This window comes from Tursiops truncatus, chromosome X (genome assembly GCF_011762595.2).
Source record: "Tursiops truncatus isolate mTurTru1 chromosome X, mTurTru1.mat.Y, whole genome shotgun sequence".
In the NCBI taxonomy this organism is placed as follows: domain Eukaryota; kingdom Metazoa; phylum Chordata; class Mammalia; order Artiodactyla; family Delphinidae; genus Tursiops; species Tursiops truncatus.
The window spans coordinates 83674285-83689260 of NC_047055.1; the positions used below are offsets into that span (position 1 = coordinate 83674285).

The 14976-nt window shown below is 49.2% G+C and overlaps 1 protein-coding gene across 12 annotated transcripts in view; it reads left to right on the plus strand.

The window, feature by feature from the left end:
- The first annotated feature begins 6951 nt into the window (after window positions 1–6951).
- The window catches only part of KDM5C (lysine demethylase 5C), a 31935-nt gene continuing 23910 nt past the window's right edge, over window positions 6952–14976 (plus strand). For 6 of the 12 annotated variants that reach the window (XM_033850165.2, XM_033850167.2, XM_073799116.1 and 3 more), the window contains exons 1-4: window positions 6956–7571; window positions 11929–12006; window positions 14261–14383; window positions 14677–14847. In XM_033850165.2, the coding sequence (XP_033706056.1) occupies window positions 7422–7571; window positions 11929–12006; window positions 14261–14383; window positions 14677–14847 (522 nt within the window). In that variant the 5' untranslated portion in view covers window positions 6956–7421. Of the gene's footprint in view, window positions 7572–11928; window positions 12007–14260; window positions 14384–14676; window positions 14848–14976 lie in introns of all 12 variants that reach the window. The other 6 variants (XM_033850162.2, XM_033850166.2, XM_073799120.1 and 3 more) reach the window with 5 other exon arrangements.

Consider the following 14976-nt stretch of genomic DNA (forward strand, 5'->3'; position numbering starts at 1 on the left):
CCTCCCGCCTCTGCCTCCTACTTGTGCCCCCTCCCCCACAGTGGAGACCCGGGAGAGAGGCCTTAGCCCAGGGAGGTGAGGCGCTGATGGTAGAAGCTCAGGCAACTGGGTGGGTGAGATGCTTTGGTTGGGTGGGAGGTGGGGGTGAGGGAGGTTTTCCTGTCTCGTTTCATTAACGATCTGCATGACAGAGCAGAGCGGCAAGGGTCTGGGCTTTGGAGTTGATCCAGTTCAGATCCTGGGGCTTCCCCTTCCTAGCGCCCTCGGGAAACTGAGTCTCTGTTTCCTCAGTTGAAAACTTGGGGTGATAAGCCATTGCCACGTGGGATTGTGATGAAGGCATGAGGTAACGAATGTCCAGCAGCCAGCATGGAGTAGGTGCTCAGCAAGTTAGTTCCCTTCTCTTGCTTTCACATGTTGGATACTTCCTCTACTCTTGTGGCATCTATTCTCACCCTTCCTGTGACTGGCCAGGCTTTGCCCTGGAGCCCTCTCTCCTTCCCCACAGCTGGGCCACATTTGTGTCCTTAAGGGTGTGTCGGGGGGGGGCGGATGGTGACCTGGGCCAGGAAGTGAGGGCTAGATACATCCATTTTAAGAGCTCTGTGTACGTACTTGGGATGTTAGATAACAAATAGTTGAGCTCTGTTTAGTTTACAGAGGAAGGGTCAGGCCCAGAGAATGGAAGGGTCTTTCCCAAGGTCACACAGCAAGTCAGGATGGGGCGTTCCTGACTTCTAGTCCAGGCCCTTTTCCAGTGCCCAAAACTGCCTCCCTATAAAATGGACATGTTTCCAGCACCACTAATCATGTCCTGGGTCTCGGCAGAGCCTAGGAGGAATGGGGGACACTGGCTCTTGGTTAGGGTCAGCAGGGTCCCCAGAAGCAGCAGTCAGTAAATATTTGGAGGGCCTTCTTAGAGTGTGGAATGGCCTCTAAGAGGGAGCAGTTTGGATGGCCCCACTCTTAAGCAGCTGGGATCAATGTCTTTGTTTTCTTCCTCATACGCACATTTAAGCAAAAGCAGCAGTTGGGGCCATCTAAGCATTTGGTCCAGAATCAAGTCCAGTCAGCAGTTTTTTTGTTTCTTCCCTGGTGGACCAAGCTGGACTGCCTTTGGTTGTTCCCACTTCTCCCACCTTCAGCTTGATGCTCGTTTTGTCTTCCCAAAGCTCAGCTTTTAGTACTCAGTCAGACTTGACTGTTGCCTTTGGCAAGTCACCTTCTCAGAGCCTGGTCTTTCACCTGTAGCATACGGATAATAGTCTTACAGGACAGTTGTTAATAGATGGATGTGAAATGCCTACCTCCTGCCAGACACACAGTCAGCTGTTCTCGGCCACCTACAGAAACAAGTACAAACTCCTTTGCCTTGACGTTGGAAGTCCTCCACCACATGGCCCTGGCCAATCTCTGTAATCCTCTCATTTCTCGCCTACACTTTGGCCATCCACTCACCACTCCCTGAAAAGATCTGTGTGTAATTTCCAAACTCAGTATTTTACCTGTGCCTTCCCTGCTGCCAGATGTACTCCCCTAACATCCCTGATGAAGGTTTTCTCACTCTTATGAGCTGGCCTTAAAGGACCCATCCCTCACAAAGTGCCCTTGATCACATTCTCTGAGATCCCTCACATCATTATCTATCTTCCCCACTAGGCCATAGCTGGCACAGATATGACACTGGTCTGAATCACCTCTGTCCAGAGTATTGCCCAGCACAGTGCTTGGCACAGCACAGATGACACTAAAATGTTTGTTGATTTGAATGAATGAATAGTTCTTCCTAAGCTAAATCTTAAAGTATCTTGGCATTGGTTGATTTATTGATTGATGCAAGCTTTCAGGCCCCTCTGGAACCCCCTCATGCTTCTCTCAGCTCTCTCCTACCTTCTCCTCCTCCTCCCTTCCTCACTGCAGTCCCAGCACTGGGCCATCCCTGCTCGACCCTCCCCCTCTCCCTGGAGGCTCACCATCCAGGCTGTGGAGGGGTGTTGGGCTCCTCACCTCCCCATTTCCCTGAGGACCTGAAGACAAGGAGTTCACTGGCTGTCCTCAAACGTTCTACTGCCAATCTCTTTGGCAATGTGGATGCGGAGGGATGACACACAAGAAAGGACAAAGGTCCTAGAATCTCACGGAGTTCTTATCTTTATCTAGACCAGTGCTGTCCTGTTATAAGTCTTTCTGTGAATATGGAAATGTCCTATACCTGTGCTGTCCAGTATGGTAACCCCTAGCCACATGTGACTATTGAGCACTTGAAATGTGGCTGGTTGCAACTGAACTGAGGAACTGAATTTTTAAATTTAAATTTAAATAGCCACATGTGGGTACTGGCTACCATATTGGACAATGCAGGACAAGACTTTCAGAAGTAGACAGCCTAGGGGGATGATGTCAATACAATATAGTAATAAGTGCAGTCCCAGAAGGAAGCACAGCATGTGTGGGAGCACAAAGAAAGGGAAAACCCAACTTGGGGCAGGGGTCAGGTAAGCGTTTCTGGAACCGCTCCTTTAGCTGAGTCTTGAAGGGTGAGTAGGAATTAGCCCAGTAAAGGAGGGCATTTGTCAAAGGGAGCAGCATGTGCAAAAGCCTGGAGGTGTGCGAGTATGTAATGTTAGCAGAATAATGAGAAAGGAATGCGAGAGGGCAGCCCAGGTGGTGGGCATGGCACATCCCAAAGCAGAGGTGAGCAGCCCCCATATCCTCATTCCTCTGTTGCCAGCAGGTTTTCTCACCCAGGCTTCGCGCCTCCAGGGTCTCCGTAGAAGCTGAAGAAAGACCAGGTGACACGTTGGGCTACGTAGTGTCTCTGTTGTAAAGCTATTATTTTTCCCTCCGTAATTAATGAGTATCTTGAGGGGAGATGCATTGGCATTATGTAACTGTCTTGTTACTCCTCAAACTTTCACTCACTAGTTTTAGCATTTACTGATGATTCTTGAGGTTGCCAAATGGTGACTGTCCAATGCCATCATTCTTTTGACATGGATTAGTTGGCTCTCCAGTGTAAAGGAGAGCTTTCCCTTCTCCTATGTTTATGTATTTATATTCTCATGGACCATGCTTGTCTATCATTTTCAGTGAGTTATAACACATTAATGTCATTCTTTATTTTGATGTTCAAAATGTCCCAGATTTGGCCAGCAAGAGGCCCTCCAAGCTGGCTCCTGTGTCCTTTTGGCAGGTCTCCATCTTTCCTTGAGCACTTCCTTGTTTTCTGGCACCACAAGATGCTCCAGTCTCATCTTGTACTTTCCCTGCCCCAGCCCTGGAGTCAACCATTTTTTCCAAGGAGACCTGGAAATGCCTGGTTGACAATGGCATCTAGGAACCAAGATTTGGGCACTAAGTGTTATAGCTACGTTTTCAGGGTTTGCTTTTTTATTTGGAAGAAGTTTGAGCATCTATTGATGATTTTCTAACTCCATCATTCTTTGAAGGAAGAGCTTTCCCTTTTCCCTCATTTTATTTATTTCTATCAGTGTGGAGTCACGGATTCTTATTTTAATGAGTTATAATCCACTACTATCATAATTCATTTGGAATTATCATTATTTTGAATATATCATTTTATTGTCATGCATATGTATTAAGCATATAATATGCATCTCTCTCTCTCTCTCTTTCTATGTGTATATATATATATATATATATATATATATTTATCTCCATAAATTCACATAGAGACCTTGATATCTTGAGGAGGCTCTTTTAATAATCTTGGCTAGAGTTAGTAAATGGCTCTCATGGGGAGCAGAAGATTAGAAAAAGGCATGGGGAGGAGGGGGTAAATTTCAGAGCTATTTAGGAGTTAGAACTCACAGCTCATACCTACTTCAGAATTGGAAGGGACCCTATTTTACAAATCAAGAAAGTGAGGCACAAAGTCACTGTACAGTTCATCCAGAAAACGTGGATGGATTGAGTGTGGTCGAGAGCACAGCTGAGCATTCCAATCACTGCTCCGTACCAGTTCCATGCCAGACCCTGTCTTCCAGGTGGGTGGGTGAGGCCAACCGAACCCCCAGTCCAGGGTGAGCTCCCTGGTGCGTCCCAGTTTTTAACCCTGCAGTGCCCAGACTCAGGCAGGTCTCCAGCAAGATCCAAGGATTGAGAAAGGATTCCATTTCCTGAGCACCTGTGGTTTGGAGGGGGGAGGGGGCACCATCTGAGATTTTTACAGGCAGAATTGTACAGCAGTCAGACAGACTTGGGTTTGAACTCTGCCACTTACTAGCCATGTGACTTGCTTAAGTTTATACTTCTCTGAACTTCGGTCTCCTCATCTGTAAAACAGGGATACCAATACCTATTTCATAGCACCTGGCCTTTGATGAATGGTAGTTATCATGATCTCTAATCTTCATAACTACCCTGTGAGGAAGGGTTTACATAGTCTCATTGGATAAATGAGAAAATCAAGGTTCATGGAGGTGAGGTACTTGGTAGATCTCAGTAGGTGAATGTCAGCTGCAAGAAAGCAGGGACCATGTCTGTCTTGGTCACCATTATATTCCCAGGGCCCAGAAGAGTGCCTGGTGCATAGTAGGAATTTGATAAATGTTTATGAATGAATGAATTGGATCTGACTGGCTTCAAAGACTCTATGCAATTTCCATTTGCCCTTCCAGGATGGTGCGGGTGGTGTCCCAGCTAAGGACCTCAGAGAAGGCTTTGGGAAGGCTAGGCTGAGCTGAGACCCCAAACCTGGTCTCCTGACTCCTAATTCATGCTCTTTGCCCTTCACTGAGCTGCCTCAAGATGGAAAGGCCAAACTTCCTTCAACCTAGGATTTGGCATATTCTTTTATCTTCTTTGTTCTCCTCACCCTTCTCCTGCCTAGTTCTATCACTGGTAGGAGCAAATGACAGGAAGAGCATTTGACCCCGAGGCAGCAACTTCCCGTGTAACAGTGGGCAAGTTGTTTAATCTGTCTGGAACTTGGTTCCTCATCTACAGAATGGGTAAATTGACCTACATCTTTCCCAAGACTGTTGCAAAGATTAAGGGAGATAATTGGTATGAAAGAGCTATGTGGGCTGTTAAATGCTTACACATGTGAGAGACTAGTGATTTTTTTTTTTTTTTTTACTGTTATTAGCATCACCTCACCTAGCTTTCTGTTTCCTGTCCAGACAGTTGTTCAGTTGGGTCATTCACCTGTGTTTCAGGTGGAGAAGGGTTGAGGTTTCCCCTGACACCTAGAAAACTAGAAAGGAGTTGTCACTTACTATATGTATCACTTGGGACAAGTTTCCTCACAAGACAAGTAGGGATAAAGGTTCCAAACATTCAAGGCAATCTAAGGGTTCAGGTGGTAAAAAAAAAATCTGAAATCACTAGGCACAATGCCTGACACAAAGGAGATTCTTAATGGGTTTTGACACATTGTTTGTTGACTCTCAGAAGTAAAAATAACAGTTAACAGATACTGAGGGCCTTCTATATGCCAGGTACTGTACAACAATCCTGCAAGGTAGGGATTATCATCTCCATACAACATCATTCAGTTACATAAGTTGGGACTTACCCAAGGGCACATAATTAGAAAATGGCAGAGCTGGTGGGACTAGAAATCAGGACTCTCTGACTCCAGGGTGTGAGCTCCTACCAGTGTTCCCCACTCCCTCAGAGCGGATGCCCTTAGCTCAGTCGTGAAGTAGGCAGAATGATATACCTAACTGGGACATGGTATGTGATTAGAAACAGTTAACTGAATGGAGGAATGACACTCTCCATCACCTTCAAACATATTCAAGCTTACAGCAGATGCTTAATATATCCAGGAAATGTTTGCAAAGAGTATGTATTATTTTTAGTCAATATATACTAAGGCTGCTCAAAAATATTCATTTTTCTTTTGTTTACTCAACATTAATGTACTGCTTACCATGCCAAGTGCTAAGGATGTATAAGGTCACAAGGTCCCTGCCCTTAAGGAATTCACAGTCTGATGGGGGAACACAAAATAAGCACGTTATCAGCATATATGTAACTAATATGTGCACAGTAGGTGTTCAAACTACATGTGGTAGGCCCACAACTGATGAATAACTTAGAGCTCCTCAAATGCAGTAGACGTCTGACATATGGGCAAAGTACTGGTTTGATACTCAAAGTAGATGCAATAAACCTATTCAGAAACTGCTCACAAACATGCACACAATAGGAGCAGATGTACACATAGTAGGTACTCAAATGCAAGACAGGCTATACACAATAAATACAATCCATGTACACAAATATTTGATAAGTACACTGTAGGCTCACAAATGGGCAAACAGTAGGTGCTTCAAACGGTGGGCACTGGTAGGATACACTCAGGCTTATTTTGTAGGTGTACATGCCACAAATGTGGACACGATAAAAGTGCACACATAACAGGTGAAAGTGTTCATTCAAATGCTGACTGACAATGACTCTTTGGGGTTAAGAATGGAAGCCCCATCTCTGAGAGGTCTCTACACGCAAACTTGGACAAAATAAATATTTTCTTCCTCTCCTCGGGACCCAGGATTCAAAAAATCCGCAATCCCCGGGGAGGGAGCAGCATCCCGACTTCCTTCGTTCAAAGCCCCAGAGGTATCAGCGCCTAGAGCTGGGAGCTGTGTACTACTCTCCTAATCTGCGGGCCTGCAGAAGGGTGCCTTGCAATCAGGCACCCGAAGCCGCCTTCTGTGGCCCACACCGGAAAGACCCGGGAGAAAGAGAGCGTGTTGGGGCGGGGCTCGCGCCAGGGCTGAGGTCATCGAGGGGGTGCCAGTTCGGACCCACCACCCACCAACGCCAACTCCTCTTCCGGTCTGTCTCCATAACGCGCATGCGCAGCACTGGCCTTTAAACGTGCACCGCCGGTCCACCGGAAAGAGGATCCGGCAGTTAATTACACTTTGTTCCTCCGCCGCTGAGGCGGACTATTTGCTCTCAGTCTGGGAAGCACTTTTGAGTTCCTGCTTCCTGATAGGGAACCCACGCCTGCCGATTCAGCTCAGTCTCCACGGGATGAAGGCTCCCTAGGGCTTGGCCTCACGCACGTTATACGAGGCTCGGAGGGACACCCTGCGGAGGGATCTGGTTTGTTGTGGTGAAGGGAGGGGGGAGACGCTGACAAACCAAGATGGCGGCGGCGGCGATGAAGGCCGCGGTGGTTGGGAGGTAACTGTGGTGTTGAAGGCTGCGGTAGTTCCGAGGCAGCGGCAGAGTTTGGAAGGAACGGAGCAGAACGAAGAGGTGGTAGCAGTAACGTCAGCCTGAGCCTCTCAGAGCGCGGCAGCTACACGCCCCCTGGGCCCTCGGCGGGCGGCGGCCGCCCCGCTTAGGGCCTAGTCCCCGAGCAGTGCCTCGGCTTCGTACAGCGGCGTCCGCCATGAGTCCTTAAGGGCCGTCCGAGCCCTCCAGTCCTAGGGCCCACCATGGAGCCGGGGTCTGACGACTTCCTACCGCCGCCGGAGTGCCCGGTGTTCGAGCCTAGCTGGGCAGAGTTCCGAGACCCTCTCGGCTACATTGCGAAAATCAGGCCCATCGCCGAGAAGTCGGGCATTTGCAAGATCCGCCCACCCGCGGTAAGGCCCTGGGCTGGTGGTCGCCGGCGACCAGGCCGGGGATGATGAACTAGGGTAGCGGGCGGAGAAGTCTGGAGCGGAGGGCAGCTCGAGCTGTGGGGAGATGGGGTGGCTGGGACCGTTGTGGATGCGACGCGGGTCGGAGAAAGGGTGCTGGGGCCAGGGGTCCTTTCGTGGTGTGAGGGCCCTAAGTCGGAGACCCACCCCCACCCCCCAACTCCCACCCCGCCCTTCAGAACTACTCCTAGTAAGGTTCAAGACAGGGATGCCTAGTGGCCCCGGGGAGAGTTCCCAGAGAGGCACCCCGCACATCTCTTGGTTACCCCAAACCACCTAGGTCAAGGCTGCTCTAAATAAGGCTTTTCTCCCATTTACTGGCATCATTTCTCTTCAGGCAGGCAGTGTGGTGTAACGGAAAGATCACAGCTCTGAAGGGAGATAGATCTTAGTTCAGAACTCCACTCTGCAGCTTACCAGCTTTGTGACCTTGGACAAGTAACGTAATCTCTCTGAGCCTGTGAAATGGGTCCCATGAATGGTTATTTCGAGAATTGGATTAAACTAGGTAGCGTCTGTGTGTAGTAGGCACTAGATAAGTGGTAATTATTGTGACTGCAAAGGTGTTTGATGTGGTCATTGGTTTGCTTCTATGTGGGTTGACTCATATTTACTCACACCCTGCCAGGCCAGTCCATTTATGATAATATTCTGGGCTGGTAAGCCAGTCAGGAAATCAGTCTCACAGGCTCTATTTGGCTCCCCTGAGATGGGTTCAGGGAATTGTTCCCTTCTTTTCCTAGTCGAAGGCAATATCTGGGCCTTTCCTGCACATCACCGCCCAGGCTTGACTTCTGTGGAGAGTCTTGGACCAGTCAGTTTGGAGTGGGGTATATGAGTCCTTCCCAGAAGATTTCTACTCTGACCTGTCCCAGGATGTAGGAGGTCCCAGAGAATAGGATATTCTTGGACTCCCAGAAACAGAATGGACGGATGGAAGTCTGCCTCCTTTGGAACCCTTGATTCCCAGATGTCAGTGACAAAGGGCATATCTTTGCTCCTAGGCCTGGCTTCAGGCCAGGAGAAGTCCCCCAAGGGCTAGGATAGGCTGCCACCTTGCTAGCATGGAGGGGAAATGATGATATGCGTTGTTCAGTCACCACTTGGGATTCCAAGGGCAGGAATTGAGTTTGTCTGCAACAGGGTATTTTTGAGTAGGTGTCTCCTGGCTGAAACCAAATGGGAAACCCTGCTGCCACCTGAGGAGGGCACCATAGGCCTCCTTATTCAACTTGGTGCTTTCTGGTGTTCAGCCATACATCTAGGCTGGTTTCAGATGGATCCTCTGAGAGGTGTTGGGTAAGCTGATTTCTTCCTTGTTGGAGCTTGGCCACAGATCTCTGAGGTTTCCTTGTCCATGGTGAGGAAGTGGCAGTGGGTAGTGAGAGGTCGGGAAGGCCAGCAGAAAGGAGAGGCTGGAGTCCTGGACAGCATCAAGGAGGCACTCCCTGAAGTGGCCCGGCAGGCCTGTGGGAAAGAGGCATATCTGCCATAAGGGGTAGTTGAGGCTTGAATTTTCTATCCCATTTTTCTATCTTGGACTTCTTGGGGCAGCCTGGCCTTGTGTGGGTATTGTTACCCTTCTTTGGGGGACCAGGGGTGGGATAGGTGACATGTCCCTGGGGGGGGGGGGGGTGTGTGTGTGTGTGTGTGTGTGTGTGTGTGTGTGTGTGTGTGTGTGTGTGTGTGTGTGTGTCCGTCCTGCAGGGGGCCGTCCTTTGTTATGCTTCTCTTCTCTACCCCAACACTGTACTTCCCTCTAATCCAGGAGACCTGGCTCTCTCTGGTTTTTGTTCTGTTTTCCCCTCGGGTAGGGCTGCTCCTAGGCCTCCTTTAGGCAGCCAGGACTTCTGGCTGGAATTTAAAGCACTCACCCAAGTGGTGCTTGGGCCCAGAGTGAGAACCTTTGTATGGGTGCGTGCTTGGAAATTGAAGGTTTGCCTGAAGGGCCATTTGGATTCTGAATTGCTAGGCAGGTGACTGCTACTCTTGGGGAAGATGGGTGAGAGGAGAGTGTTGGTATACTGGAGTAGACGCAGGGGAGCTTGGAAGGGTCTTGCTTCCTGCATCAGGTAGCCAACCTTTTTATCACCATCATGACGTAGTGAGTATTTGGCACATGGGAGTATGGGACTGAAGGCAGGATGAGGGAGCTTGTAGGTCCCAGGGAGAGCCAGGCAGGGAGATTTGTTGAACCTTTCCCAGCTATCTGTTGCATGCACAGCTCCTGCTCTAGGATTTCAGTTCTGCCATTTCCTGTCAGGTTGCTTGATGTTGCGCTTATTCTTATCTAGAACTTGATTCAGCAGGAAAGAAAGGTGCCTGGAGTTTGGGGTTTGAGCACCTTTCTGCCTGGATTACCTGCGCTGAGGGGAGTGCCCTACTGATGGGAGGCAAGAGGGCATGGGGAGCTTGTCTGGGCTTGAGCCATATCATTTTAGTTTGAGGGTTTTTTGTCGTTGTTGGGTTTGTTTGTTTGTTTTTGCCCCAGCTTCACTGAGTCCCATGTGTTTGCTACCTGCTTTGGCGGGGGGAATATGTGTGCATGCAAGTATGAGTCCTCTGGCCCCTTTCTGTTTTTTTCTTTTTTAAAAAAAATTAATTATTTTATTTTTGACTGCATTGGGTCTTCGTTGCTACTCACGGGCTTTCTCTAGTTGTGGCAAGCAGGGGCTACTCTTCATTCCAGTGCACGGACTTCTTATTGCAGTGGCTTCTCTTGTTGCGGAGCATGGGCTCTAGGGCACGCGGGCTTCAGTAGTTGTGGCACGCGGGCTCAGTAGTTGTGGCTCGTGGGCTGTAGAGCACAGGCTCAGTAGTTGTGGTGCACGGTCTTAGTTGCGCTGCGGCATGTGGGATTTTCCCGGACCAGGGCTCTCGAACCCATTCCCCTGCATTGACAGGTGGATTCTTAACCACTGCGCCATCAGGGAAGTCCCTGGCCCCTTTTCTCAAAGTGTGTGTACAGAAGAGGCCAACAGCTTTTCTTCTCTTTTACCATCCTCCTCCCCCGCTTCCATATGTATGCACATGTGCGTGAACAGTCGTAGCCTGGTGTAGTGCAAAGAGCCTTGGACTGGAGGTCAGAAGGCAGGGGTTCTAGTCTTGGCTCTACCACTAACTCAGCATGTGATTCTGGAGAAATCATATTTCTTCTCTGGGCCTCACTTTCTCCATTCATTAAATGAGGGCACTGGTCTAGGTTACTCGAGGTTCTTTTCACCACCCAAGCAGGAGCCAGGGTTCTGAGGAGGAAAGGACTGCGTGGGGTGTGGCGGGGGGGGGGGGGCAGGCGGGCATTGGGAAGAAGGCTTTTCACAGCTGCCCTTTGGGCAGGACACAACAAGCTCTGACTTGGCAGGACAGAGTCTCCCCCACTTTCATTATCTTTCCCTGACTTCCCTCCTTCTCCCCAAATCCTCCCAATTCTTTGCTACCACAGTCAGTGGTGCATCCCAGCACTTAGGACACCCCTCCCCGCTTCCTCCCCTGCCTCTTCCTGTACTGGGCAGGTGTTTGAGAGTGGACCCACAGGAAGCCTTTCTGACCAGGTGAGTATTGCAAATTCTTGCTCCTTGTTCCTTGCTCTTCCCTGCAGTGTCTATCTCAGGCCTTTTAAACTGAGAGAACAGACACTAAAGGCCCAAACCTTTAAATCCTGCCCAAATTGGAGATGAGCTACCCTGCATATGTATTGGGTAGTGAGGTCAGCCTTAGATGTCAAGTCTTAATGATGATTCTTTTGAATAACATTTTCATTTGAAAACCAGTTTAATTTTCATATCAGTCTTATGAGGAAGCCAGGGCAGGAGTTCATATTCCCACCTTACAGTTGAGAAAACAGGTTCAGAAAGGTAAAATCCCTTAGCTAGTAAGTAGTGGAGCTAAAACATGAACCCAGGTTTTCTGACTCCAGATCCTGTGTGCTTTCCAGTACTTCCAGACTGTGTGTCCTATGCCTAGGGGATGAGGAGTTAATATGGGCATAGGGAGAGTTTGAAGTCAGCTGTTTTGGGCCCCATCTCTCTATTTCTTAAAATCCTAGCACTGTACTGTTGCAGGGACTCTGAAGACATTTCCTAGGGTATGTGCATGGGGTATTGGATGTGGACTTGAGGGGCTTCTAAAGCCCTGTAGTGAGTTGTGTGTGTATGGGTTGGGTGTTTGCCAGGTTAAAAGGTCTGACGTGGCTAGAGGTCTGGGAAGGCATGAATGGGGTGCTGAGCTGCTTTTGGTGCCCCTCTGGTCTTGCACTATACTGGAATAACCCAACTCCCTTTTTTCCTCTGTACCCACTCAGGACTGGCAGCCACCCTTTGCTGTAGAAGTGGACAACTTCAGGTTTACTCCCCGAATCCAGAGGCTGAATGAACTAGAGGTAAGATGACTAGCAACTGGTGGTGGGGTTGGGAGAATGGATACCTGAGCTCTGATCCCACTTCCCTCCTACCTTCTCTGTCTAAGGTACTTTACCTAACTAGGCCTTTGTTCTCTCTTCTGTGAAATTGCCTGGAGGGCATGGAGGAAGCTTTAGAGCTCTGAATGTAACCTAGAGCAGGAGCATTTAGCATCCCAAATCTGATAGCCCCAAGGCTGGGGGTGGCCCTTTCCCACAAAGGTTTGCTACTTCTGAAGCTCCCCTGTCAACTAACCTACCCTGCTTGGGTCAACAAAAGAGAAACATGGGGCTGGTTGAGACCCTTTCTTGCTTGGCCAGCTGAATGTGTCCTCATCTATCCAATTCATCTACAACCCTGTGCTTCCTACCTTTCTTCCATGGTGCTTGGTAAGGTGGGAGGTGAGGTGGATGGGCAGGAACAACACAAGAACTGGTCTGTGAGGAAGCTGGAATGGTTACAAACTTGGACAGAGAGTCAGGCAGGTAGGCTTTTCCCTCTCCTTTATGTTCCATACAGGAAATCTAGGCCCTTTGCATGGGTAAGATGAGGTTCTCCACTAAGGACTTGAGAATGCCCCAGGGCAATGAGAGTAGATGCCCTCAAGCCAGTTCCAGAGGTAAAGTTCTGGAGTTTCCCATGGAAGGTGTAGGGTAGAGGTATGCTACCACTCCTCTCCCTCATTATTATGTATCCTCAAGCCTTACTAGATGTCTGGGGGTGTGGGGGTGACTATTAGGCCCAACCGAATACCCGTTACCTAAAAGCGTACTTGTCTTCTAGACCACAGTTCCTCAACCTTGGCACTATTGACATTTTGGGCCAGGTAATTTTTTGTCGTGGAGGGCTGTCCTGTGCATTGTAGGATGTCTGTCAGCATCCCTGGCCTCTACCCACATAGTACCCTCTCCCGGTTATGGCAACCAAAAATGTCTCTAGGCATTACTTAAATGTCCCCTGGAGGGCAAAATTGCCCCTCATTGAGAATCACTGTTCTAGAGTCGGTCTAGGTGCTGTGCTGGTCAGGGCAAAAATCATCTCTTGTATGGGGTACAAGGTCCTTAGAGAAATGGATCTGACCAGGTCTGCTGGGGTATAGCTAGGACAAGGTGTAGCCTACCATGGGACAGGGACAGGTTTTCTAGAGAGATAGTGCTGGCTAATGAGGGGGAGGGACAGGGATGGGCCAAGGTTGGAAAGCTAAGGGGTTGAGGTGGAGGGAGTAGGGTTCCTGGCCCCTTAGGGATTCTCATAGCAAAGGAGCCATAGGATGTTCCTTTCCACAAATAGACCTTACTTTTCCTCATCTGTGAAAGAACTGTCCCTGTTTCCCCCTAATGGGATCAGAGCAAGGTAATGAATGATAATGACTCACCCAGTTCTCCCTAGAACTAGGCCTTCTGATTAGGGTGAGGTGGTTATAGACTTGGGGCCTTGGGGAGCCCTTCTTGGGTCACTGAGATTTCGGGAAAGCATGGTACATGCCTTGTTCCTAGAATCTTTGGCCCACATTGGTTCCTGGGTAGGCCAGGTGGCAGTGCTGCTTTGGTACACCATCTCAGTTCTTTAGGCCATTCTATCTTTAGCATACACTCTCACCCTTCAGCTACCATGGAACAAATTTCATGGTGCATGTGAAGAGGTGAATGTTTTCTTTTGGAGCCTTCATTCTCTGAAACATGCCTAGAGCTTAGATTTAATTCCAAAGTTCCAGAGGGCATTCACTGTTCCTCTCATAAGTCTACCCTTCTGGGGTGAGTGGACTGGGCAGTTTTTTATTTCCCTCATAATCAGAAAACGGGTCCAGAGAATAGAACTGACTTACTCAAGACTATACAGCAGATTATTAGCAGAGGAAAAGCAAATACGTACGTTATTTGACACTCAGATCTCTTGGTACCTGCTGTGTGACTTGAGGAAGCAGGGACTCTCTGTAAAAGAAATGACAATACTTCTACAGCCCTGTCAGGGAGATTGAGAAAGAGTATATGTAAAGTTTTGGCTGTTATGACTCTACCTGCTCTGTTTTGGGACCTTGGGCTTCTCCTGTTGCCTGGAAGGTGGCAAAGATAAGAGAGGTGGGCGAGGTGCTACCTAGAGTTGGGGATCCAGTTCACTGGGAGAGGCCCTGGGTAGTGGGCTGCTCTGCATCCCTTCTCCTCCCCTAAGATTAGGCCAGAAGATAGGGGTCAGGTAGAGGGGGAGGCCAGCCTCTCTGAGCCATTTTTTCTCCAGGCCCAGACGAGAGTGAAACTGAACTACTTGGATCAGATTGCCAAATTCTGGGAAATCCAGGGCTCCTCCTTAAAGATTCCCAATGTAGAACGGCGGATCTTGGACCTCTACAGCCTCAGCAAAGTAAGAACAGGTTTTTCTCAAACCCCTCCCCACCCCACACCTTAATATCCTTGGTACTCTGGGGGCCACCTTGGTTTGGATATTGGATCTCTAGGCTACAGTGGAAGGGGCACAGCCTGGTAGCACACAAGCTGTCATCAGAACTTCTTGGCATCTCTTGGCTGCAATTTGAGTCTGAGTGGTGGAGGTAGGAGGGGGTAGCCTCCAGTGAAGTGAGGGGCTGGAGTTGTCCTCGTTGTCCTTTCTGTACATACATACAGCACATCCACGTCCCTTTCTGCTTGTCCTTACAGATCGTGGTGGAGGAAGGTGGCTATGAAGCCATCTGCAAGGACCGTCGATGGGCTCGGGTGGCCCAACGCCTCAACTACCCACCAGGCAAAAACATTGGCTCCCTGCTACGCTCCCACTATGAACGCATCGTTTACCCCTATGAGATGTACCAGTCTGGAGCCAACCTGGTGGTAAGGATGCCGAGCCGGGGTGGGAGTAGGCTTTCCCCTGCCAGATGCAAATTTCCACACTTGTTCTTAATGGAACTGGTTCAGTGGAGTGGACTGGAGACCTGGAGAGGTCTGGGAAGAGATGGAGTT